Consider the following 27,089-nt stretch of genomic DNA (forward strand, 5'->3'; position numbering starts at 1 on the left):
TCTTACCCAGCCCCCCTTGCCCCCGCCCCACCTTTCTGTAACCTGTGCATTTACCAATGTTAATCCACCAAACTTACACATCTTGCGACACTAACGGGCAATTTAGCATGGCCAATCGACTTGACCTGCACATCTCTGGACTGAGGGGGGAAACTGGAGCACCCAGAGGAAACTCATGCAGACATGGGGAGAACGTGCAAACTCTGCACAGTCACCCAAGGCCGGAATTGAACCTAGGTCCCTGGCATTGTGAGGCAGCTGTGCTGAGCACTGTGCTACCGTGCTGCCTGCACTACAGCTTCTCTACATTCAACACAAACCTTCAGTGATCTGTGCACAATAACACCTAATCTCTCAACTTCTTTCGGTAATGTTCCCTGCAAATGATACATGTATGCTGTGTTGGCCACAACCAATTTGTATGATAGCACATTAATCTAAGTTAAATGCCATTTGTCATTGTGTATTTAAATGTCATTTACAAGATTTTGATATCATCTGCAAAGTTACTAAACCTCAACATCACTGGTCGAGTGAGTGTTAATGGCATTCTTCTGTTTATTATTCTGCCATTCACACTCACTATGAACCAATGCTTTGTTTCTTTACTACTTCCATTGTCTTTTGTTCCATGACATCCTTGTAACTTAATCTCTCCTGCCCTCCATCCTATCTTAGACCTTCCCTTTTGTTCTTCCTCCCCATTTCCAACAACATTGGTCCAATACCATTTCTACCACCCTTTAGTTCTGAAGAAGGCATATTTGACTCGAAACATTCACTGTTTCACGCTCCACAGACCTGCTGAGTCTTCCCAGCACTTTGTCTTTATTTCAGATTTCCTCAGGATTTTACTTTTAGTTAAGTAGGAGGGAGAAGTGAATAGAGGGTTATAATGATAAACTTAGATGAGAAAAGATGGGAAGAGGCTTCAGTGGAGCATAAACACCAGCATGGACTGGTTGTGCCAAATGGCCTGTTTAACTGCCTATGTAATCATATGTATAATGCCTTACAATGGTTAGCACGAAAGAAGCATTTTAAGAATTGCACAATTTACAATTACTTCCAGAGTGGAGCCTTGATCAAGGCAAGAGTAGGGCAGGCTTGGTGCAAGCCGGGAAGAATGAATGGATTGCAGGCACCACAAGTGCAACATAGACTGGACTGGCTGTCTCAGGCATGGGAGGGTGAAGAACAGCAGGTGCTGGATGCCAGAAGGCTGATAGATGATTGTGTCTCCAACTTCTGCTATTCTCAGGTTTTGGTGGGATAAGGAGGAATGTAGCATTGAATGACCTTTAGGCAGAAAACAAAATATATTAGACCATATTAGTGCAGAATTTACTGTTGCTAATATTAAAACGATAATCGATTGATTCTAAAAAGGGCTCCATTATTGAAACACGCCTTACATGCAGCACTTTCATAATATGAGCAGTGTATGATGGGGGAATCAATGATTACTAATCCGTTTGAAAATAATTCCTTCAATCAAATAAATTTGAGAACCACTGCCTCAGATGTCATTTTTGGGCTCAAATCCCCAAACTCCGATTCAGAGGTGAGAGCTGCCACAGACACAGATGCTTTTAATCCTCTACTTATTATAACTCAAACATGAGAATTGTGAAACTTTGCACAGAACATTTCCATTTCAATGTTATGTGCGCCAAAATCACAGATTTAAACATATAAACGGTATTATATTTTGAATGTTGTAACAAGATACGGCATTTTAAAAATACTGATGCTTGGCGTATTTTTAGTACAATATTGTGCGTAAGGTCCATCCTTTCCACATTCTAAAATAAAAAGGATACATGATGGAAGTGTGATATAAATTCTGCAGCAACTGCGGGCTTGGTCAAATTGCTTTTCTCATAGTCCGCATTCTGCAATCTCCGCCCTTACTGCAGATGCCTGCAGGACATAGATTTCGTTATTCTTATACGGCAAACCCTATTAAAGCTTCCACTACTCCTTCAGCTTTTGTCTTTGTTTAACTATGTACAAATATTAAGTAGATGAAATGTGAGGATTTTTCAGACTGTCACTTTTTTTTGAAGATTTGGTCTATGAAGGAAGATTAAGGGTGTGGCTGGACTGCTGGTAAAATTGAAGACAGTAAGAAGTCTCACAACACCAGGTTAAAGTCCAACAGGTTTATTTGGTAGCAAACACCATAAGCTTTCGGAGCGCTGCTCCTTCGTCAGATGGAGTAGAAATGTGCTGGAGGAAAAAAATGTTCCACTTCAAATCTCAGCACTTGCTTAAAGCAAAAGGTACTCGCCCCTTTTCTAGTACATTCTGCAGTGCTTTTTTGCGCAGTTCCCGAAACAGGATTTGTACCGTTAAAGCTGACGTGTTTTTAAATAACGACATTTGCCCAATCCAGTCTGACTGACATCTTCTCCCGCCACCTCCTTTCTACTTCGGAACCAATGTCAATGAAAGACTAGACTAAGGCCGGCCTCCATCAATATAAAAAGGTGCCATCCGCCAGCATTTCGCATTCGGTTACTTACATCGACTCGTTACTGTCGGGCGAAGTAACAGTCATTTTCATCCGTATATAACTTGAAACAAAAATGGTGAGTTCGCAATTTTCTCATTTAAAACAAATGTATAATCGGGCAGTCCGTATAGTTATGGTGCGAGTGACACCAAAATTACCTTTCGCAGTAAAATCCACTTTGTCACCAAAGTGATGCATTTCTTGAAGTGCAATATGCTTTGGGAATGAAAACAATGTCTCCATGAAGTAACTAACGTGGCAACATTGTTTTTAAAAGCCAATGAGACCCAATTCACCGTTGAAATGTCATATTAAAGCTCCATGGCGCTCAATTCCCACCACATCCTTGCCTGGAAGATAACTTTCCAGGGTGTAAACATTTTCATCGTTTGGGAAAATTCCCTAATGAATTATTTCGCTCGGCTGAAGCAGAAAATGAGTGATCTTTGTCACATCCATGTGTCTCATGTGGGGCCGCTGCTGTCTTTTGAACATGAAGTTTACCCGCGAGAATCAGAATCCGTTTTCTTCTCATCCTGCCGCTTTTAAAGCGCACCACAGAACAGCTTGAAGGGTTTATGTTTGAGTACTAAGTGCGGGAGTTTGATAGCACTCGGGTTAGCTTGAGGGTGCGCAATTTAAAATCTAGGAGCAGATTTGAGGGTGGAGGCGGCACAACAATAGTCATTTTCGCTCTAATTTAAATTGCTCCATGACTGAGCGCCCGCCGCATATAATGGCTGCCGAGCCTCATCAAGTGTTTCTGCGGTAAACCGGCTCCAGTCGTGAACCGCACCGGCCTTTGCGTCCATTCCGCGATTTTTTTTCCTTCAGCACGGTTAACTGGATTCCCGCAGAGGAATCTAGCGGCAGCTGCTACTGATGGATGGAGACAGTGCACTACAGTCTGGGTGTTAACATGGCGGACACTCTCTGGCCTGTAGGTGCCGCAGTGCACGCTGCATTGTGGGTAGTGTAGTTCCATCGCTGCTTCCCGACGAGATGGAGAGGCGGGAGGAAACTACATCTCCCATAATCCCGTGTCCCGCTCCCTGCGCATGTGCAGCTTTCCCGACTGTAGCGCCAAGGAGCACGAGATTGTCCAAGTGTCATCTAAGAAAAGGACACGACTTCTGAGGAGCTAAATCATTCAAGAGAAACCTTAAAATTGAACATAGTCTTGTTGGAACGTGTGCAAATACTGTAGTCAGCAATTTAAAATTGCAGATCCTAATTGGCTTTTGTCATGCTCCTTGAGAGTTTTCTGTAATGTTCATTTGAAATAAGATGCAGTACAATCCACCACTAATGACTGCATTATGTTCGTTTTTTTCATCCCATAGCGTGAGTGTATCAGTATCCATGTTGGCCAGGCTGGAGTCCAGATTGGTAATGCCTGCTGGGAACTCTACTGCTTGGAACACGGCATCCAGCCTGATGGGCAGATGCCCAGTGACAAGACCATCGGAGGTGGAGATGATTCCTTCAACACCTTCTTCAGCGAAACAGGGGCAGGCAAACATGTTCCACGAGCTGTGTTTGTGGACTTGGAGCCAACTGTCATAGGTAAGGAAGCAACATTACAGAGAAAATGCCAATTCAAATCAATTGGGAAGATAACGTATGCAATGTACTTTGGAGCTCAAAGCTTTTCAGAACCAAGTGGACCTTCATACACAGCACGCAATATATTGTAATCTGACTGTATTTGATCAATTTTGTGCCTTGTTTTCCAGATGAGGTTCGAACTGGTACTTACCGCCAGCTGTTCCACCCTGAACAGCTTATCACCGGGAAGGAAGATGCCGCCAATAACTATGCCCGTGGTCATTACACAATTGGCAAGGAGATCATTGACCTGGTTCTGGACCGAGTCCGTAAACTGGTGAGTTACATATTCAAATGATGTGATTGTAGCCTCAAAATCCTGTTTATGGGGTCTGCTCTCTCCACCTTAAATGTAACCGGTCATCGGCAGCAATGAGAAGATCAAGTGATGGTAGAGATCTTTCCATCCATCTCAGGGTAGTTTTAACATCAATACAACATCTTTTTAGTAGTATTGCATTGGAAGAGTCAGACTAGATTAGTTGCCTCAGTCTCTGGACTGCGACTTGTAGCTTTGAGCTTCTGACTCATGGTAATTTTGTAACTACTGAACCATGGTTGTGTGTATTTTTTTAAATTGTTAACTGTATCATCGAGAAATGAACTTTGAATGACTGCTGTACGTTTGAAGTTAACTCCTCCAAATAGCATTCATTTGTTATGGATGTTACCAGACTCGTGATGCTGCTTTTGGGAAAGCACTTCTTGATGTGCTTGCTTTTTTTTATATTTGTGTCTTTACAGGCTGACCAATGTACAGGTCTCCAGGGTTTCCTGGTCTTCCACAGCTTTGGCGGTGGCACTGGTTCTGGTTTTACATCCCTGCTGATGGAACGTCTCTCCGTTGACTATGGCAAGAAATCCAAGCTTGAATTCTCCATCTACCCAGCTCCACAAGTGTCTACTGCAGTGGTAGAACCCTACAACTCTATCCTGACCACCCACACTACCCTGGAGCACTCTGATTGTGCTTTCATGGTTGACAATGAAGCCATCTATGACATCTGCAGACGAAACCTGGACATTGACCGACCAACGTACACCAACCTGAACCGTCTCATCAGCCAGATAGTGTCCTCTATTACTGCTTCCCTCCGCTTTGATGGTGCCCTGAATGTTGATCTGACCGAGTTCCAGACCAACTTGGTGCCATACCCCCGTATCCACTTCCCATTGGCCACCTATGCACCAGTTATCTCAGCTGAGAAGGCCTATCATGAGCAGCTTTCTGTGTCTGAGATAACCAATGCTTGCTTTGAGCCAGCCAACCAGATGGTCAAATGTGACCCCCGCCATGGCAAGTACATGGCCTGCTGTCTCCTTTACCGTGGTGATGTGGTGCCAAAAGATGTCAATGCAGCTATTGCTACTATTAAAACCAAGCGTAGCATCCAATTTGTGGATTGGTGTCCAACTGGTTTCAAGGTTGGTATCAACTACCAGCCTCCCACTGTGGTACCTGGAGGTGATCTGGCCAAGGTTCAGCGGGCTGTGTGTATGCTGAGTAACACCACAGCCATTGCTGAAGCTTGGGCTCGCCTTGACCACAAGTTTGACCTGATGTATGCCAAGCGTGCCTTTGTTCACTGGTATGTTGGTGAGGGTATGGAGGAAGGGGAGTTCTCGGAGGCCCGTGAGGACATGGCTGCTCTGGAGAAAGATTATGAAGAAGTTGGTGTTGACTCCGTAGAAGGGGAAGGAGAGGAGGAAGGGGAAGAATATTAACTTTGGATTCAATCCCATCCCATTCTCAAGCATGCATTTTGTGTCTTAAGCTCTCGGCTCAATTCATTTGAGTGTTGAACTATGTATGATGTTACACAGCCAAGGTGTTAGAAATGGTACTGTGTGTAGTACATACCTATCTTTATGGTTGTCTTTGATCTCTGGTCATGTTTGATTATGTCTATGCATAACCTTTTTAATGTTGGATGCAGTAAAGGAGCTTAAATCGTTTTGAATTTATTTCTGAATCAAAAGTAATCTCTGCCACCACTCACTTGAATCATGTTGATATTTATCTTTATTTCACTTGCCTATGATTCATCATATCATTCATACCCTTGACTTAATCATGTTCAAAGTTTCAATTGACTGACGGCATTGGACATCTCACTTTGACATCACCCTTCAATGATCTGCTTTTAATTTTGAGGGAATGCCTTTTTTTTTTTTGCACTCACACCAGATATTCCTACTTGGTGTATTTAAGTGCAGATTTAAGCAGTTAGAAAATATTCCTATCTTTCAGAAGTGATTGATCTTGTATAGGTACTGTGTTCCAAAAGCTGGAAGGAGCAGAAAACTGCCTACGTTTTGAGCTGGTGCCTTGGGTAGCAATTTTCTTTGTAGTGTTTGATAGGTCTGGCACCCAAAAGCTCCAGCAAGTGTCCAGTTTCTAGCTTCCTGGATGTAGGGTCCATTACCTGTACTTGCCATAGATTGAGTATGTCCGTTAATAAATTTCTGTCCATCTAGATGACTGACTTGGTATTGTCAGTAATTTTGGCTATTCTGTTCTCCATCCATTTAAGTTACTGACAATACATTCCCATAGGGAACATTGCTGTAACAGTCCCTTGTGTGGAACCATATCTGATGCTATTTCTCTTGCGTGTGTTGCTTAATTCCACTTCCCCCAACCTTATTGGGACTTATTAATTGTTGCGGTTAGATGGAACCACAGAAAAGGGCACTTGTCTTCAATAATTTTCCATTTTGAGGATTGGGTGGTTAAATTCATTGGGAGGAAAAATAATGGCTTGATACTCAGTGAGAATACATAATTTAGAAAAATGATATTTCATTCAAAATATTGAGTCATGGAATTTGTATTAGCTACAATCCAAATTCTCTACCCTCCCCATATCCTTCAACTTTTTTTGTCCCAAGCATTTTGACTTCTGGCTTTAATTTGGGGATGGATAATAAATGCTGGCCTAGCTAGTGCTGTCCCCATCCCATGATTAATTTTAAGAGAAGCCACTTGGCAAGCCATTAAATGAAGCAAATATTTTTGTTTGATTTGATGTTTTTTGTTACTGGTGTGAGTAACTTGAAAACCAGAAACTTGTTTAAGGTTGCTAAAGCTATGCAGTCAGTCAGTAATTCAGCTTTTCATTTAACTATGACAATTGCAGTGCAATGAATGTTCAAAAAGGAAGTAGTTAGTATCATGCTCTCAGTATCCAAAATAAGATCCTTGTTTTGCAAAGAGAGGTGAGCATTTTTCTTATTTTTAGGTTGATCTCAACAACTTTCAAAATGCCTACTTCCTTTATAGTGAGCAAGCCAGGAACGGGTGCTGCTGTCAGTTTTGTGTTGTTGACTCAACGTGCTGGCTCTCATGTACTTGGGTTTTGATGTCTTTCATACTGGTGCTAGTGTCTCCAGACTGACTTTCACAATCCAGGTTGCACAACATTTAGGTCAACAGAAAATGCAGGTGCCAAGAGGATAAGTCACAATCCCACCCTTGTGCGCACTGCACTTGAACCTGCACATGGGGTGGGGCTGTAATATTGTCTCTTGAGTCTTGAACGATGCCTGGTACGTATTTTTCAGTCAATCATCCCTCGCATGCTGATTTTGTTTTCTTTTTTGCTTGGATGCAGTTTTTATTTGATGCCAGTGACTCCCTGGTACTTCTTATAAATGTCTATTGATAGGGTTGTGAACCTCATCAGTGTTGGCACGAAATTTTAAGCACAGTGGATTGAGATCAGTAGCATCACTCTGGTGATTGAGGTCATGTGAGGTCACCCCAATTGCTACCCTCTTCAAGATTTGCTAACTCAGCACAGATTGCAGATATAGGCTGGAATTCTCTGGCTGTTCGCCAGCAAGAACAGAGAATTTGGTGCTCAGCCAAATCTCAGTTCACTACAGCAGGACCAGAGAATCCCAGCTGCAGATGAAGTTGGAGAATCCATTCTGTAATTTTTGTGACAAACTACAACCTGACAGAAAATTATATATAGTTGCAGATGCATTAGCATTCTTAGTTGTAAATCTGTCTAAATTAGTTTCCTCCACATCCGCAAGTCTTTTAATAGGTTGCTTGCTAATGCATTATTTATTTTAAGTAAGTATTTGCTCAGGCACCTTTTGCTTAATAACAGATAAGGAAAGTTTAATGCAGGTCAACTAAACTAGGTAGTGTGGCAAACATCAATCCATTGTGTGTTCAGTTAAGTTCAGTCTGTTAATGTAATTTTGAAATGTATTTGTCTAGGTTTCAGTTCCCTCACCCTCACTGAGTGTGATTCCAAGGTTACCATGCCCTCAAAGCTCTGCAGTCCTGCCATATCCAATTATCAATGGTGATGCACAATTAAACAACTAACTGGAAGAGGAGGCACCACAAACATTCCCATCCTCTATGGGGCGGAGTGGGGGGGGGTGCAGAACATGGGTGCAAAATAGGAGAATTTATAATAGAGAACATGGAAATGGCAGAGCAATTAAACAATTACTTGTGTCTTCATAGAGGGAGACACCTGTAACCTCCCAGAAATGCTAAGAAATCAAGAGTTTGGGAAAGGAACTGAAGAAAATTAGTATTACTAGAAAAATAGTGCTGGAGAAATTTATGGGACTGAAAGCTGATAAATCCCCAGGGCCTGATAAACTACATTCCAGGGTACTAAAGGAGGTGGCCATGGAAATAGTGGATGTGTTGGTTGTCATCTTACAAAATTGTGTAGGTTCCAGAACTCTCTTGGCAGATTGTAGGGTGGCAAATGTAATCGTGCTATTTAAAAGAAAAGGAGAGAGGGAGAAAATAGGGAATTGTATACTGGTTAGCCTAAATGCTAAGAGTATTAAGAAGAATGCAATAACAGGACATTTAGAAAATATCAGTAAGATTGGACAAAGTCAACATGGATTTATGAAAGGCAAATCATGTTTGACAAACCTACTGTTTCTGAGGACGCAGCTAGTAGACTAGATAAGGGTGAACCAATGGATGTGGTGTATTTGGATTTTCGGAGCTTTTGATGAAGTGTGGGATTGAGGGTAATGGCATGGATTAAGAATTGGTTAGCAGACAGAAAACTGGAAATAAATGGGTGTTTTTTGAAGTGGCAGGCAGTCGCTAGTGAGGTCCTGCAGGCATCAGTGCTTGGGCCCCAGCTATTCACAATACACATCAATGATTTGGATTAGGGATGGTAGAATATTATTTAAATAGTGGTAGATTGGGAAATGTAGATGTTTTCCTCCAAGTCATAAACTATCCGTGCAGTAACATTCCTTCGTTGTTGGGGTCAAAACCTTAGAACGCAATAATAGGAGCACAATCACAAGATTGTAAGAAATAGGAGCAGGAGTATACCAACGGACCCATTGAGCCTGTTCTGCCATTTAGTAAAATCTTTGCTGATTGTGGCCTTCATTCCATTCACCCTCATAACCCCGGACTTCCTTGCAAAAGAAAAATCTGTCAAATTCAGCTTTGCATTTTTTCAAAGATTCAGCCTTCACTGCTCTCCATAGAAGAGCATTCCAAAGACTTCATGATCCACCAATAGAAGAAATTCCTTCTCATTGCTGTCTTAAATGGAAGACATGATGTGGAGATGCCGGCGTTGGACTGGGGTAAACACAGTAAGAAGTTTAACAACACCAGGTTAAAGTCCAACAGGTTTATTTGGTAGCAAAAGCCACACAAGCTTTCGAGGCTCTGAGCCCCTTCTTCAGGTGAGTGGGAATTCTGTTCACAAACAGAACTTATAAGACACAGACTCAATTTACATGAATAATGGTTGGAATGCGAATACTTACAACTAATCCAGTCTTTAAGAAACAAAACATCTTGGATTAGTTGTAAGTATTCGCATTCCAACCATTATTCATGTAAATTGAGTCTGTGTCTTATAAGTTCTGTTTGTGAACAGAATTCCCACTCACCTGAAGAAGGGGCTCAGAGCCTCGAAAGCTTGTGTGGCTTTTGCTACCAAATAAACCTGTTGGACTTTAACCTGGTGTTGTTAAACTTCTTAAATGGAAGACCCCTTGTTTTTAAACTGCCCCCAAGTTCTAGATTCTCCCACGAGAGGAATCTTCCTCTCTGCTTTTCAAGCCCTCACAGAATTTGATCCGTTTCAATAAGATCACCTCTCATTCTTCTAAACGCCAATGAGTATAGGTCCAAACTGCCCAGCCTTTCCTCGTACAACACTTTCATCCCAGGAATCAGCCCAATGAACCTTATATGAACTGCTTCCAATGCAAGTATATCCCTCCTTTAGTAAGGAGACCAAGGCAGGAATTTTACCGCCTCGCCCGCCCCGAACGGAATTCTCCGTTGGCCTCGGTCAGGATTTTATGAGCCTCACCCGAGTGAGGTCATAAAATCCCGGCCCAACACTACACACTACTCCAGGTGTGGTCTCACTTAAAGGCCACGTACAGCTGTACCAAGACTTCCCTTTTAAATGCCATCTCCCTCACAATAAAAGTATCATTCCACTCGCCTTCCTAATTACTTGCTATATCTGTTTGCTAACTTTTTGTGATTCATGTACAAGGGCACCCAGATCCCTCTACTGTAGCATTCTGGAATTATCCATTCAAATAATCTGATTTTCTATTCCTCCTGCCAAAGTGGACAACTGCACGTTTTCCCACATTATACTCCATCTGTCTATTGCTTTTGCCCACTCACTTACCTTTCTATATCTCTTAGCAGAATCTTTTTATCCTCACAAATTGCTTTCCTATCTATTGTATAACTGAACCATTCATCCTGACTTTGTTTCATGTCAGTTAACCAATCCTCTATCCATGTTAATATATCACCCTCAACACCATGAGTTTTCGTGCCGTAACCTTTTATGTGGATTGGAACAGCTTGAGAAGTTCCGCCACCATTTCTCGGGAAAGTTTGGATGGACAATAAATGCAGCCTAGCCAGTGTCATCCATATCCCAATATGGTGGCACGGTGGTTAGCACTGCTGCCTCACAGTGCCAGGGACCTGGGTTCAATTCCACTCTTGGGTCACTGTTTGTGTAGAGTTTGCACATTCTCCCTGTGTCTGCGTAGGTTTCCTCCGTGTGCTCCGGTTTCCTCCCATAGTCCAAAAAATGTGCGGGTTAGTTTGATTGACAGGGTAAATATGTGGCATTACAGGAATAAGGCCTGGGTGGGATTGTGGTCGGTGCAGACTCGATGGGCCAAATGGCCTCCTTGTGCACTGTAGGGATTCTATTGATTCTATGATCAAATTTTTTTTAAATTCCCTTCACCGTGGTCTCTATTCCATATGCAATTCTTCTTCAGGCTCATGGTTAAGGTGCTGAATAAAATTCTTTACAAGTAACACAAGTTGAGATGGACTAGGATTATGTTCTTAGACTTCAGGACATATTTTAATTCAAAGTCAAAATACTTCTGGACTTTGGCTACCTGAGCACCGAGATTTGGCTTTGTCAGAATATGGCAGGAGTTTGTTAATCCACAAATTTAAATAGCCCTTTTTTACTGGATGGCTGCACATGTCAGCCTTCTGAATACCAAAAATTAGAATCTGTGAGTCAGGTATCTTGTCTGGGTCTAGCTCAAGTGTCAAAATGGATCTTGGCTCAATCATGACCATAGCACATATAAAGTGTAGTGGGGCTGCTATATCAGTAGGAGGAGCTCATGAGCTTTTCAGTCTTTCAAGGAGAATGAGACCAAAATTTGCTTTGTTTGTGATGCCCTTCAGCTGCTACCATGGACAAATAACCTGTTGACACTCAATGTCCAGACAAAACATAGTTAGTTGTCTATGTACATGTTTTTGACATGCCCATTCACTCATTTGTGAAAAGACTGCAGCAAAAGAACAAATAATAGGCAATAGTGACATTACCAGCCTCTACAGCAGATGCTAGTGCCTGAAGTGGAAGAGCTGCTGCATTTTCTAACTGCTGAGTTAGAATGAGCAAGACAAGGAAAGAGCTGTCTATGGCACACTCACCAGCAGAAAATGGGAGAAATTTGATTTAGCATTTATTTATCAAGAATTTGAATTTCTATGGCACTGTATCAAAGATCTCCCAAAACACTTTATAACAAATAAGTTATTTTTGAAGTGTAATAGTGTGGGAAACGCAGCAGCCAATTTACGCACAGCAAGCTCCCACAAAATCAATGTGACAAAGGTTAGTTTGTCTGTTTTAATGATGTTAATTGAGGGATAACTATTTTCCAGGACACTGGAGGGAACTGCCCTGTCCTTCTTTGATAAGTAAGAAGTTTAACAACACCAGGTTAAAGTCCAACAGGTTTATTTGGTAGCAAAAGCCACTTTTGCTACCAAATAAACCTGTTGGACTTTAACCTGGTGTTGTTAAACTTCTTACTGTGTTTACCCCAGTCCAACGCCGGCATCTCCACATCATGACTTCTTTGATAAGTGCCATGGGACCTTTTACATCTACCTGAGAGGGTAGTGTTGTGTCTTAAAAATGGCTGGCTCAGTTGGATAGACAGCTAGTGTGTAGATCAAATTAATGCTAAAAGCCAGGGCTCCGGAGATGAGGGGTGCAAACGGTGCCAAACACCGGGGGCTGGGGGTTTGTCGAGGAGTCAGGGCTCATTGCGCTAAATGGAGTTTCTTGTTGTCCACCAGCCTGAGAGGCAGAGCTGCAGACCTGAAAGACCAACTTAAAATAAAATCAAAACCATCATCCTGAGAGTTCCCATTTTTGTTTAAATCCAGTCTGTCGGGTCAGTTTCACTGAGTTGCTGTGCTGCTGCTTCATGGTTCCAATGTTTAAAAGCTAGTAAACCACAAAGCTTCCCGCAGGTCAACAGCAGCGCAGCAACTGAGAGTATTCTTGCTTGAAAAAAAAATGTGAAGTGAAATTTCTATTGAGAGACAAGTGGAGGCTACGGGGGCCGGGTGGGGTGGGGTGGGGGGGGCGGGGGCGGGTGCTGTTAGGGAGATGATCATGGGGTGTTGGAAGGGTTCTGGGGATGCTGAGGTATGATGGAGGAGTGGGTGGGAGGAGGTTGGGAATTGGAGGAAAGGGAAGGAGGTTGGTGGTTGTTGGAGGAGTGGGAGGAGGTTGGAAGGGTGTTTGAGGGGTGAACGGAGGTTGTGGGGTATTGGAGGCAGAGGCGGGGTGGGGGTGTCACTCTTTTGCTGTTTGAGTTTCTTATTTATTAATTACATTTTTCCGTTTTAGGTTGTAAGTTAATAAGGTAGAACACAATTTGTATGGCAGTTTCTGGGAAAAGAGGAAACAATCAGTTCTTCAGTTAAGGCCCTGCTGAATTTATGTATAGTATCTTGCATCATTCAGTTCTAAAAATATTCAGATCAACAATTCAAACTGAATTTTTATAAGATGCTGGGTAAATGTCTGATTGACAAATCCTGGAGACAGTGTCATTAGCATAAAATGAGAAGGTGCCATTCATGATATATTGTGAGTTGGTGCTTGAGAAGTCAGAATGGTAAGGTTGTATTCGCTACAGAGTTGAATTGTTTTGTAAATGTAGTGATTTCTTTGTTGCCGCTTTCCTAATATCAGTTAATTGCTCTGTAATTCATTATTCTTAGAGATTTAGCAGTGGGCCTCCAATTTCACTATTGTACAGTCACTCTGCCTACTGCATACAGATATAATGAAAGAAATATAAAATCCACATTTATACAGCACCTTTCATAAAGTCTTAAATAACTTCACAGCCAATTAGATACTTTTGAGTTGGTATAATGTAGGCAGTGTTATCAAATGGTGAAGCAGGCTCCAGGGGCTTACTTCTGCTCCAAATGTATATCTTTGTATGTCATTCTGGATGAGTGAGATGAGCTGGGATAGATGGCCTTAATCATCTATAATTAGCTTGCAGACAGAGAGTGAAATAATTACTGGAGTTTATTTTGTTGCGAATGAAAGTTTACTGTGAGCAGGCTTTGTGGGGTAAAATTGCTGAGACAGGACTGTATAATAGGAACATAGGAAGATAGACACATGAATAGGCCATTTGGCCCTTTGAGCCTGCTCTGCCATTTAACCAGATCACAGCTGATTGTCTTCCTTAATGTCATCTTCCTGCATTATCCCCGTATCCCTTAATGTCATTAATATCCAGAAATCTTATCAACCTCTGCTTCAAACATAATCAATGACTGAGCTGCCACAGCCCTCTGGAGTAGAGAACTCCAAAGATTTACCACCGTCTGACTGAAGAAATTTCTTCTCATCTCAGTCCTAAATGATTAACCTCTTATTCTGAGACTGTATCCACTGGTTCTAGTCGCCCCCACCCCCCCAACCAGGGGAAACATCCTTCCTGCATCTACCCTGTCGAGCCCTGTAAAGATTTGCACACCTCAATGAGATCACCTCTCATTCTTCTAAACTCAAGAGGATACAGGCCCAGTCTCTTCAATCTCTCCTCATAAGACAGTCCTGCCATCCCCAGGATTACTCTGGTGAACCTCTGTTGCATTCCTTCTATGACCAGTATATCATTCCTTAGGCAAGGAGACACCAGGTGTGGTCTCACCAAGGCTCTATGCAACTGCAGCAAGACTTCCTTACTCTTTTGATTTGATTTGATTTATTGTCACATGTATTAACATACAGTGAAAAGTATTGTTTCTTGCATGCTATACAGACAAAACATACCGTTCATAGAGAAGGAAACAAGAGAGTGCAGAACGTAGTGTTACAGTCATAACTAGGGTGTAGAGAAAGATCAACTTAATGCAAGGTAAGTCCATTCAAAAGTCTGACAGCAACAGGGAAGAAGCTGTTCTTGAGTCGGTTGGTACGTGACCTCAGACTTTTGTATCTTTTTCCTGAAGGAAGAAGGTGGAAGAGAGAATGTCCGGGGTGCATGGGGTCCTTAATTATGCTGGCTGCTGTGCCGAGGCAGCGGGAAGTGTAGACAGAGTCAATGGATGGGAGGCTGGTTTGCGTGATGGATTGGGCTACATTCACGACCTTTTGTAGTTTCTTGTGGTCTTGGGCAGAGCAGGAGCCATACCAAGCTGTGATACAACCAGAAAGAATGCTCTCTATGGTGCATCTGTAAAAGTTGCTGAGAGTCATAGCTGACATGCCAAATTTCTTTAGTCTTCTGAGAAAGTTGGTGGGCTTTCTTAACTATAGTGTCAGCATGGGGGGGGACCAGGACACCTAAAAACTTGAAGCTCTCGACCCTTTCTACTTTGTCCCCATTGATGTAGAAAGGGGCATGTTCTCCTTTACGCTTCCTGAAGTCGATGACAATCTCCTTCGTTTTGTTGACATTGGGGGAGAGATTATTTTCACCGCACCAGTTCACCAGATTCTCCATCTCATTCCTGTACTCTGTCTCGTCATTGTTTGAGATCCGACCTACTACGGTGGTGTCATCAGCAAACTTGAAAATCGAATTGGGGGGGAATTTGGCCGCACAGTTATAGGTGTACAAGGAGTATAGTAGGGGGCTGAGAACACAGCCTGTGGGGCACCGGTGTTGAGGATTACGTGGAGGAAGTGTTGTTGCCTATCCTTACTGATTGTGGTCTGTGAGTTAGGAAGTTCAGGATAGTCGCAGAGGGAGGTGCCGAGGCCCAGGCCACGGAGTTTGGAGATGAGTTTTGTGGGAATAATAGTGTTGAAGGCTGAGCTGTAGTCAATAAATAGGAGTCTGACATAGGTGTCCTTGTTATCTAGGTGTTCCAGGTTGAGTGCAGGGCCAGGGAAGTGGCATCTGCTGTGGACCTGTTGCGGCAGTAGGCAAACTGTAGTGGATCCAGGTAGTCCGGGACTAGCCTTTCGAAGCACTTCATAATGATGTATGTCAGAGCCACCAGCCGATAGTCATTGAGGCATGTTGCTTGGTTTTTCTTAGGTAGCCGGATGATGGTCATCTTCTTGAAGCAGATAGGGACCTCAGATTGTTGTAAAGAGAGGTTGAAGATGTCTGTGAATACCTCCGCCAGCTGATCCGTGCAGGATCTGAGTGCACGTCCGGGTACCCCATCCGGGCCAGTTGTTTTCCGTGGGTTGACTTCAAGAAAGCTGTTCTGACATCTGCAATGGTGACCCCAGATACAGGTTCATCCAGGGCTTCCAGGGTAGAGGGCATGCTCTCGCTGACCTCTTTCTCAAAACGGGCATAGAATTGAGCTGATCAGGGAGGGGTGCGTTGGAGCCGGCGATTTTACATGCCTTCATTTTGTAGCCTGTTATGTTTGCAGACCTTGCCATAGTCGGCGGGGGTTGGTGTAGCTAGCCTGGGACTCTAGCTTGGTCCGGTACTGTCTTTTGGCATCTTTGATGGATCTCCTGAGATTGTATCTGGCTTTCTTGTATAGGTCAGTGTCACCTGACTTGAACGCCTCAGACCTGGACTTCTTGTCCTCAAATCCCCTTGCAATAAAAGCTAATAGACTATTTGCCTTCATTATTGCTTGTTGCACCTTCATGTTGGCTTTCAGTGATTGATGAACAAGGACACCCAGGTCTCTTTGGACATCAACACTTCCCAACCTCTCCCCATTTATGAAATACTCTGTCTTCATGTTTTTTCTACCAAAGTGAATAACTTCACATTTTTCCACATTATATTCCATCTGCTATGTTCTTACTCATTCATTTAGTCTGTCTAAATCTCCTTGGAGCCTCTTTGCATCCTCCTCTCAATTCCTATTCCCACCAACTTTTGTGTCAACAGCAAACTTGGAAATATTACATTTGATCCCCGCATTCAAATCATTGATATTAATTGTTAATAGCTGGAGCCCAAGCCGTGATCCTTGTCGTACCCCACTAGTCACAACCTGCCATCCTGAGAATGATCAGTTTATCCCAATTCTGTTTTCTGTCCATTAACTTGTGGAGGTTTCAACAATACAGTTTTATTTAACGAAGCTTCATGGAGAAAAGGCACTGGCACTCCGCAGTGCTTTAGGCAGCTACCTTCTCTCAATGATACAATAGGAGTGGTTCATTTTTATACTTTTCAGACAATGGATAGTCTGGACATTAGCCATTTAACACATCGTTATAGCTGAGTAGGATCAATAGTTTAACACATCGTTACAGCCAGACATATACAGACATTGGCTTTTAACATCGCATTGTTTCATAGAATGGGTACATTTTCCCTATCAATGACTTAGTTTTGGTCTATTCATACAGTAATTGGTTTTCCTGCATTTATGTATTCCCGTTCCCGTTTGTGACTAACCTCTTTATCAGTCCTTATTGTCCTAGATCTGTCCTTATCCTAAAAAGTGCCTCAAGCCCTGGCTGGCTTCCTGCAGGATCTGATTCCTGCATGTTTAACTTTAAATAACTGTCTGTCCTTCATGTTTTAATTTCAAGTAGCTGTCTGCACTAAAAGTCAGTGCCTGCTTAATGTCTCTTTCCCAGGTGACTGTTTATGTGCCAGGCAGCCATTTTATGTGTTATGTACCCATCTTTATGTTTTTCTCCACTCAATCCATGTTAATATATTTCCCCCAATCCCATGAGCTCTAATTTTGTTTACTCACCTGTGTGGGACCTTATCGAAAGCCTGCTGAAAATCCAATTACACCACGTCCACTGGTTCTCCCTTATCTATTCTGCTAGCTGCATTCTCAAAAAATAGGTTTGTCAAGCATAATTTCCCTTTCATAAGTCCATGTTGATTCTGCTCAATTTCATCATTAATTTCTAAAATGCCTAGTTGTCACATCCTTTAGAATAGATTCTCACATTTTCTTTACTACTGCTGTCAGGCCAACAGGTCTATAGCCCAATTTTCTCTCTCTCTCTATTCTTAAATAGTGGGGTCACATTTGCTACCTTCTATCTGCAGGCACCATTCCAGCATCTACAGAATTTTAAAGATGGTCACCAATGCATCCATTATATGATGGGCTCATAGTAACTTAGTAACCTGTTTTATCCTGCAAATAATTTTCAACAGCCTTTTCCATTGACTTCAATATTGTCCTTTTGTCTACTTACCTATTATCCCACTCTGTCTTGTTGCTTTTATGAGCTTTTTTGAGGAATTAAATATTGTGATAAAGTTGTGTTGCAAAGTAATATTGAACATATATTGTAACAAGAAGAAGCAATCAGCAGTCTTCAGACTTGCTGATCAAGAAAACAGAGATACAATTGTGAACCATTCAGTCTTTGTCTGCTGGCCTAAAAAAATGTGTTGCACAGAGACACCTGAGGACTCCAATGCTTCTCACTGACAGTGAATACCTATGTTGTTCAATCCACTTCCAATTCCACTTTGCTGCTCAGGAGTCATTTGATCTTTCTACCCTGAGATATTACTGATAAAATAAATCCAATTACACCTCTTCTATGAAATAATTATATTGAATAATATCATGCACCCAGGCAGGCGGAAGTCTTCTATAGATTGGAAAAGATCTTGTGCAATTTATCTGGGTTGCAAGTATTGAATCTTTGTCCCAAAAATGAATTTGTCACCATGTTCATATGAATGTGCAGAACATGTTAATGAGGGCTGAGACAATCACCAAAATCATTGTCAATGTATGCACCGTGTTAGAACTATCTAATAGGATATTTTCCTGTCAAATTAACAATATTGCACAATGCTGTTAATCATAGAATCATAGAAACCCTACAGTACAGAAAGAGGCCATTCGGCCCATCGTGTCTGCACCGACCACAATCCCACCCAGGCCCTACCCTCATATCCCTACATATTTTACCCGCTAATCCCTCTAATCTACGCATCCCAGGACACTAAGGGGCAATTTTAGCATGGCCAATCAACCTAACCCGCACATCTTTGGACCTCAGTGATTTGTACTCTCTGGTTTGTTCAATAGCCGTGTGATCACCTACAGAACACACATAAACTAACACTGCATTATATTGTTGCTACTCTTAATATTCATGACCAATGCTGCAAATAAATCAGATAATATTTGTAACCAGATGCCAACAATGGACATTATCATTTTACTAGTATCTGTCTGTGATTGGTGAATCACAGAAAGGGGAAAAATTATAAAGCATGATTGAGGGGAAGGGTTAAGTGGGGTGGAGAATAAGGGGCCTGGAAAGAGGAGAAGCACCATGATTGCTTTTCTTGGTCCTGCAAACAGCACTGGGTTTGATCCCCGTTCTGGCTGAGGTAGACTGGGGGCCTGCCTCCTCACCCTACCCCAGTAAAAAATCATGGTGCTTAGCCGTTGTTTGCCTTTAGGGAAAGAATTCAAGAAAAATAATTTTATTTTGTGCTTGCCTCTTTGTCTTCAGCTGCTGAGACCCGAAGCTCAGAAATTCCTTCCTCTCAGCAACGCTGGGCAACCTAGGCTGGTGAGTGGGCCGCATGAGTGGCCCTCCTTCATCTCAGTGGGCTGTAGGATTGAAATCAGGCATATTCACTAACTGTGACCCCATGAATAAGATTGAATATATTTAACATACGCTGAATTTTTCATGACAAGTTATAGAAAATGATTAATCATTCATATATTAATAGAACTATCGTCAACTTCAAATGGTAAAACAAAAGAAATATTTGCGTTTTGATTGGACATAGAGGGAGTGCATGGCTCTCACAGTCAATGTTGTGTTTAATCAATGTTGAGATTACAGTACAGAAGGAGGCCATTCAGCCCATCAAGTCTGTACCGACCACAATCCAACCAGGGCTATTCCTGTAACCCCACACATTTACCTTGCTAGTCCCCCGACACTAGGGTCAATTTACCACGGCCAATGCACCTAACCCGGAGTGTGGGAGGAAACCGGAGCACCCAGAGGAAACCCACACAGACAGTGACCCGAGCCAGGAATTATGGGTGGCACAGTGGTTAGCACTACTGCCTCACAGTACAGGGACCTGGGTTCAATTTTGGCCTTGGCTGCCTGTCTGTGTGGAGTCTCAGTGGGGAGGCACGGCAGCGCAGTGGTTAGCACTGCTGCCTCACAACGACAGGGACCCGGGTTCGATTCCACTTTAGTCATACTAGTAGGAAAACAACTATGTGGACGGAAACCAGCAGCATCTGGCAACCCTGCACATTGGCAACGGTCAACAAAATGTCAAGTAGGCTGCGCTTACAACATGGATGGACTGCATGCAGCCCACAGGCTGCAGGTTGCCCACCATTGCTCTAAGCTTTCTGCCTCTCCACCTCTGTTATTAAGATGCTTCTTTATCTTTGACCAAGTTTTTGGTCACCTGTCCTAGAACCTTCTCACCTGGTCTATTATCAAATATCGACTGATAGTGCTCCTGTGAAGCGTCTTAGTACTTTTTATTGCATTAAATGTGTCATATAAATGCAAATTGTGGTAGTTCAAGGATTCTGAGGACAATTGTAGGATTGTAGTCTCAAAACATACAGCACTATGTTTTTACATACAAACTAATTGTGAATAATAACTGTCCACTTGTGAAATAGGTCAATATTTTAAGAAATAGGAACATAGGAGCTCTGTTATCCAATATGATCATGGGTGGCACAGAGGTTAGCATTGCTGCCTTACAACACCAGGGAGCCGAGTTCGATTCCTGGCTTGGGTCACTCTCTGTGTGTAGTCTGCATGTTCTCCATCGTGTCGGCGTGGGTTTTCTCCAGGTGCTCTGGTTTCTTCCCACAGTCCAAAGATTTGCGGGTTAGGTGTATTGGCTATGCTAAATTCTCCCTCAGTGTACCCAAACAGGCACCGGAGTGTGGCGACTAGGAGATTTTCACAGTAATTTCATTGTTAATGTAAGCCTACTTGTAACACTAATAAATAAACTTTGATTGATCATCTACTTTGATTTGAATTATGAGTGACACAGTGGTTAGCACTGCTGCCCCTCAGTGCCAGGAACTTGGGTTCAATTCCAGCCTCGGGTGCCTATGTGGAGTTTGCATGTTCTCTCCATGTCTGCGTGAGTTTCCTCCCACACGCCAAAGATATGTGGGTTAGCTTGATTGGCTATGCTAAATTGCCCCTTAGTAAGGGAGATTAGCAGGGTGATTATGGGGATAGGGCCTGGGTGAGATTGTTGTCAGTGCAGACTTGACGGGCCTAATGGCCTCCCTCTGCACTGTAGGGATTCTATGAATCATGCGCTTCACTTTTGATATCTCGATCGCAGTATTTCCATTACATGTCTTTACTGTAGTGAGGATATTATCTAAGCTAGAACGGGATGTCTTGATCAAAAAAAGATAGATCCAGACAATAATTACGCAAGCCACACATTATATATCAAAAATAAAAACACTGGAAATCTAATGGGAAAATGGTTTTCTCCATCTGATTGCTGGGTGTTTCTATCATGCTTTGGTTTGGGCACAAAATGAGATGTTAGAGGTTCGGAGAGGCCAGAAAGAAGATAGGATTAACATTTGGTCGAGTTGCATTTAGAAAGTCCAGGGAAGGCCAGATGCAGGGGGTTGCCTCCAGGCGGCAGTGTGTCTCTGCTGCTTTACAAGCAGCTGTTGATTGGTCAATTTAAATTTCCCTCTCTTGAATGTTAATTCATTTAAACGACCGTTGGCTTTTCTCTGTACTCGTTGCAGCAAAAGGCTCTAAATCTCTACAAAAAAGGGTTAAAACTGGAGTGAACTGACAATACTTTGCAAATCGTAGTGATACAATACAGAAGCCTACAACCCAGTCACCTTACAGAAAAGGGGAACATATTGAATATATACATGTTTTGTAAAAAGAACATGCTTCTTCACAATACGTTACTGTTATTTTAGTCTTACTTGTTAATGTCAATAAAGCCTGACACAACCTCCATTTCGTCTGTGTCGTTCAAATTTTAACCTGGTGTTGTTAGACTCCTTACGAGCTCAAATGTTGCATACTTTGGTTCAGATTTTAAATATAATTTGCCGGTAAGGCTCTCCTTCCATCTATCTGTTGTACCACGACACCAATAATGTTAAAAGTTAATTTTTTTCAGTCATATTCTCCAGCATTGACGCATGGTTTAAATGGAAGGTGTTCATCCAATTAAAGGATCCGGTGTTTCTCGTGTAAGGTTTTTATTCATTCTTTGGTCATTAACCTTAAATCAGTGCCCTCTGGTTCTTGATTATTCCATCAACAAGATGTCTCACTATCTGCTCTGACTTCTTCACATGCTTCCTAAACTACAGTTATCAGAATCAGATACAACATTTCCAGCTGAGGGTAGACTTTTTTAAATATTAAAAACTCCTTTTTAACACTCTGTACCTCACAACAACTCAGAATCCTAAATGCCCTTTAAGTATTTCCTCAATCTGGTCATATGTATCTGCGCCCCTTTTGGAATGTATTTTATATTATCTCTCCACGTTCTTATGAATCACTCCGCATTTCTCCACGATAAAGTTCATCTGGTGTCTCCTCGTGTTTCAGCCAATTGTCTTTCGGACAAGATCGCAACCAATCATCTGCGCAAACGCTTTCCATTCTCTATTCCTATTGGTGGAGCTCTTCACGCTTCTCGCCAATCGGTTTCGCCTGTGATGAATACTAACCAATCACACGTCGCATACCATTTGAGAAGCTAGCCCCGCCAATGGTGTGGCCGGGGCTATGTTTGCGCGTGGTGGCTGCAGCCAATCCGGAGCCGTGTTCCATGGGGCGGCTGCAGCGGGTGGCAGATTAGACGCTTGCAGCCGCGCGGAGCTCGAGCTGTGGAGAGAGAAAACTTCACTGATTTCAGGCAACAGGTAGCGCGCGTTTGGTCCGCCATGAAGGGTTGCGATGGAAGACGACGTTATGATTAGAGCAAAGCTCTTCCACAACCGAGTTCGGGAGTCTATTGTAAGTTTGTTTTTGGACTTTAGCAGCGATTGTTTTTGGTTTCCCTTTAATTCTTAATGGAGGTGAAAAGCAACACTTTGCCTTTGAATTCATCGCCTGAAAGACCCCCTCCTTTTGGTCGTCAACTTATCGCTTGGTATGAAAAATATGCGAATAGCATTTCCTCCCAGATGAACTTTATCGTGGAGAAATGCGGAGTGATTCATAAGAACGTGGAGAGATAATATAAAATACATTCCAAAAGGGGCGCAGATACATATGACCAGATTGAGGAAATACTTAAAGGGCATTTAGGATTCTGAGTTGTTGTGAGGTACAGAGTGTTAAAAAGGAGTTTTTAATATTTAAAAAAGTCTACCCTCAGCTGGAAATGTTGTATCTGATTCTGATAACTGTAGTTTAGGAAGCATGTGAAGAAGTCAGAGCAGATAGTGAGACATCTTGTTGATGGAATAATCAAGAACCAGAGGGCACTGATTTAAGGTTAATGACCAAAGAATGAATAAAAACCTTACTGAGAGGGTGGTGGAGGCAGACTTGATTATGGCTTTCAAAAGGGAATTGGATGATTATCTGATGAGGAAAAATGTGGGCGAGAGAGTGAGACTGGATGAATCTGTGTTTTGAAAAGCTGGCCTCGATGTTATGGGTTGAACCTTCTGGGCTGTAACCATTCTGATTCTCAGAATCCCTACAATGCAGAAGCAGGCCATTTGGCCCATTGAGTCTGCGCTAGCTCGCCAATGGAGCATCCCACCCAGACCCTAAACCTGTAGCCCCATGTATTTACCCTGCTAACCCCCTTGACCTACACAGCCTTGGGCACCTAAGTGGCAATTTAGCAAGACTGGTCAACCTAACCTGCACATCTTTGAATTGTGGGAGGAAACTGGAGCACCCAGAGGAAACCCATGCAGACATGGGGAGAATGTGCGAGCTCCACACAGTCACCAAGGCTGGAATTGAACCCATGTCCCTGATGCTGTTAGGTAGCAGTGCTAGCCATCATGCTGCTCTTACTTTCATCAAATCTCTAGTATGCTAACGGTGAAACAAGTGCCTCATAAGAGAGTACTGTTGTCTTGCCTGTGAAAAGATAGAACTTTAGAATGGAACACTGCAAACCTTTTTAGCTGTGCATAATATTCCCATTCCTGACTCTCTTAGGAGGGAGTATTTTCTTTCAACATTACTTATTTAGAGGCTGTCTATTGTGTACTATGTTGGGATCCTGCCCTGGTTTCCAACAGTATGGACATTAGTGGAGATTTGAACTTTTAATATAGCAGTAATATTCATCCAAATGCTGTACAATATATGTGTGTGATGTTGGTCAGGCACAGCATGTAGATAGAATCAAAGAGTGGTACAGCACAGAGGGAGGTTACTCAGCCCATCGTCAACACTTTTGAAGAGTAATCCCCATATTTCTGCAACTTCTCATGTATTTGTACAATGTGCCATTCTATTAGGCAGTGCATCCCAAATCAGAACTACTAATTGCCTTAAAGCAATTTTTTTCCTCTGGCCCTTCTACCAATTTTCTTAAATCTGGTAATCAGCTTTTTTAAAAACAGCCTTTTCAGTTTGCTCTATCGAAACCTTTCATGATTTTGAGCAGTTCTATTAGATCGCCTTCTCTGCTCTATCTAGATAACTGAACTCTTCATCCCTGGAACCATCCTGTACCATCTCCAAAGCTTTCAGTAGTGAAGAGGAAGCTAAGGATTGAGTCTTGGACGTGGTGTATGTGGATGAGTTAAAGTTTAAAGTTTATTTATTAGTCACAAGTAAGGTTTACATTAACATTGCAATGAAGTTACTGTGAAATTCCCCTAGTCACCACAGTCCGGCGCCTGTTTGAGTCAGTGCACCTAACCAGCATGTCTTTCAGAATGTGGGAGGAAACTGGAGCACCTGGAGGAAACCCATGCAGATACGAGGAGAATGTGCAAACTCCACACAGTGACTCAAACCAGGAATCGAACCCGGGTCTCTGGTGCTGTGAAGCAGCCGTGCTAGCCACTGTGCCGCCTTTAGTTAGAGGAGCAGTGCTCTGTACTACCTAAGCCTGGGGCGATAGGAATAAGACTGGAAAATGGGAAAGGATGCCATAATGTCCTTTTTTTAAAAAAGGACACGTGTCTAGGTAGAGTATTGTGCAGTGATTGCTGGCATATTTGGACTTTGATCAGGTATGTTTTAAGAGATGATTGAAGGGCGATTTTAATTGAGGTGTTGGGGATGGGATAAAGTATATAGGAAAAAAATAATTTGGCGGTCTAGCATGAGGAGTTATGTACAAGATTAAATGAGAGAGATTTCTCCGAGATGGAGATAATTTTTGTGAAGCTGTGGAATGTGCTATCGGGATTAATGTTCGAAGAATTAATTTTCAAAGGTATTTGAAGGAACAGGGGCAAACATGTATGTGGGGACAGGGTGGGTACAGCAACAACAAGAAATCATCATAGACTCACAGTGCAGAAGGAGGCCATTCAGCCCATCAAGTCTGCACCAGCAACAATCCCACCCAGGCCCCCCATAACCCCACATATATACCCCGCTAATCCCTGTAACCTATGCATCCCGGGATACTAAGGGGCAATTTGGCATGGCCAATACATCTAACCTACACATCTTTGGACTTGTATTCATGTAGCAACTTTAACATACAACATCCCTAGGTGCTTCACAGGAGTTTTATATGACAGAGCAACATAAGGAATTAGGTCAGATGACCAAAAGCTTGGTCAAAGAGGTAGATTTTAAGGGGTGTCTTAAAGGAGGGAGGAGATCTTGTGTTGCAGTGGGTAGTCTCCCTGCCTCTAAACCAGAGGCTCTGGGTTCAAGTCTCATCCCAGGACTTAACCAGGGAAGGTGCATTCATTGATCATCAACCAGGGCTTGGGGCCTAGGCAGCTGAAGGCACGGCCACTAATAGTGGCGTAGTTCAAGTTGGGAATGCACAAGAGGCCGGAATTAGAGGAGCACAGATATCTCGGATGGTTATGGGGCTGGTGAAGATTACAGAGATAACGGGAGGTGAGGCCATGGATCTCCAAACCGGTGGCCATGTTAAAAGCAATTTAAGAAATGTATGAGCTGCTCATTCTTGATGTAGATTGGGGGAGCAAAAGTGGTAGAAGTAAAGAGGAGTTTGGGATTGTGCTTGCACTCCAGGATAATCCCAGAGTAATAGCTGACTTAATGAGTAGCTAAAGCTTGAATATAAAAGTATATTTTGTTGGCATTGCAGTCATTGAGGGAAATAGTTGAAGTTGTATCCTGATTTATCTCTTTCAATGAATATGTCATTCAATAGTATCGTAAAATGGGTTGATATAATCTTCTTCACTTCTTCATTGTCAGTGTGGTGGATGTAATCTGTTTACCCTACATTGAAGGAATTATATTTGGTACTGTTTTCTAACCCAATATGGTGTTCGGCTCTGGTAAATTGTCTAGCTTTTCAACATTTTGTGCTGACTTGTGTTTAGATTAAGTTTTGGCATGAATATTTTGCATTTGGTAGCATTCTTCAGAAAAGTTTGTGTGACTTCCATATTACACACCATTCTTCTCCATAGGAGACATGACGACAATCCCACGCCCACACTTGACTGAAATATTTGTTAGTTAACTGAAATATTAACTAACAAACATTTTACATCAGAATTTAATTGCCGCTAGGCAATAAGCTATTCTAATAGCTTAATTGGCAAATACATTATCTAATGACCCATACTGATCAAGAGGATCTCTGGCTAGATTAAGGCTGTGACGTGGAATCAAAAAACCTTCCCAGTCCTGATTGCTATCTGGTGACGTGACTACAAAGCATGTGTGTGGACTTTGAGAAAGAACAAAATGAGTCTTTTACTATGATGCCAGTGTCAGTTGAGAAGCTTGTTAATATTCACTTCTGAGGAATGGTGACTTAGGCAAGATACCAGCTGACTGGCATCCCCTGTATTGTATCCCAGCATTTGAGCACCTTTGGACTGGCAAGAAACTCGGCAGCCAATTGGCACACAGCAAGCTCCCACAAACAGCAATGTGATAATGACCAGATAATCTGTGATAATTGAGGGATAAATATTGGCCAGGATGTCAGGAAGAACTCACCTGCTTCTCAAAATAGTGCCAATCCTTAACCAATGAAAAATATAATGAATTAATCTCTTGGGTGGGGTAGAAGGAATGAACTT

General features: G+C 42.4%; 2 protein-coding genes across 3 annotated transcripts in view; both read left to right on the forward strand.

Moving 5' to 3' along the window:
* The first annotated feature begins 2,512 nt into the window (after nt 1-2,512).
* On the forward strand, nt 2,513-6,091 carry LOC144481993 (tubulin alpha chain). Its single transcript, XM_078201233.1, has 4 exons — nt 2,513-2,594; nt 3,862-4,084; nt 4,255-4,403; nt 4,871-6,091. Exons 1-4 carry the CDS (start codon nt 2,592-2,594, stop codon nt 5,849-5,851), a joined length of 1,356 nt encoding a protein of 451 aa, XP_078057359.1. The 5' UTR covers nt 2,513-2,591; the 3' UTR covers nt 5,852-6,091.
* Nucleotides 6,092-22,701: 16,610 nt separating this feature from the next.
* lmbr1l (limb development membrane protein 1-like) overlaps nt 22,702-27,089 on the forward strand; it is a 67,271-nt gene continuing 62,883 nt past the window's right edge. Inside the window, exon 1 of one of the 2 annotated variants that reach the window (XM_078201252.1) lies at nt 22,702-22,878. In XM_078201252.1, coding sequence (XP_078057378.1) covers nt 22,819-22,878 — 60 coding nt within the window. In that variant the 5' untranslated portion in view covers nt 22,702-22,818. The remainder of the gene's footprint in view (nt 22,879-27,089) is intronic. The other variant, XM_078201251.1, reaches the window with a different exon arrangement.

Source organism: Mustelus asterias, chromosome X, assembly GCF_964213995.1.
Source record: "Mustelus asterias chromosome X, sMusAst1.hap1.1, whole genome shotgun sequence".
Classification (NCBI taxonomy): domain Eukaryota; kingdom Metazoa; phylum Chordata; class Chondrichthyes; order Carcharhiniformes; family Triakidae; genus Mustelus; species Mustelus asterias.

Coding starts and splice junctions, on each gene's coding strand:
- LOC144481993 (XM_078201233.1), top strand. Junction 4,085..4,254: donor CTTGGAGCCAACTGTCATAG/GTAAGGAAGCAA, acceptor CTTGTTTTCCAG/ATGAGGTTCGAACTGGTACT. Junction 4,404..4,870: donor TGGACCGAGTCCGTAAACTG/GTGAGTTACATA, acceptor GTGTCTTTACAG/GCTGACCAATGTACAGGTCT.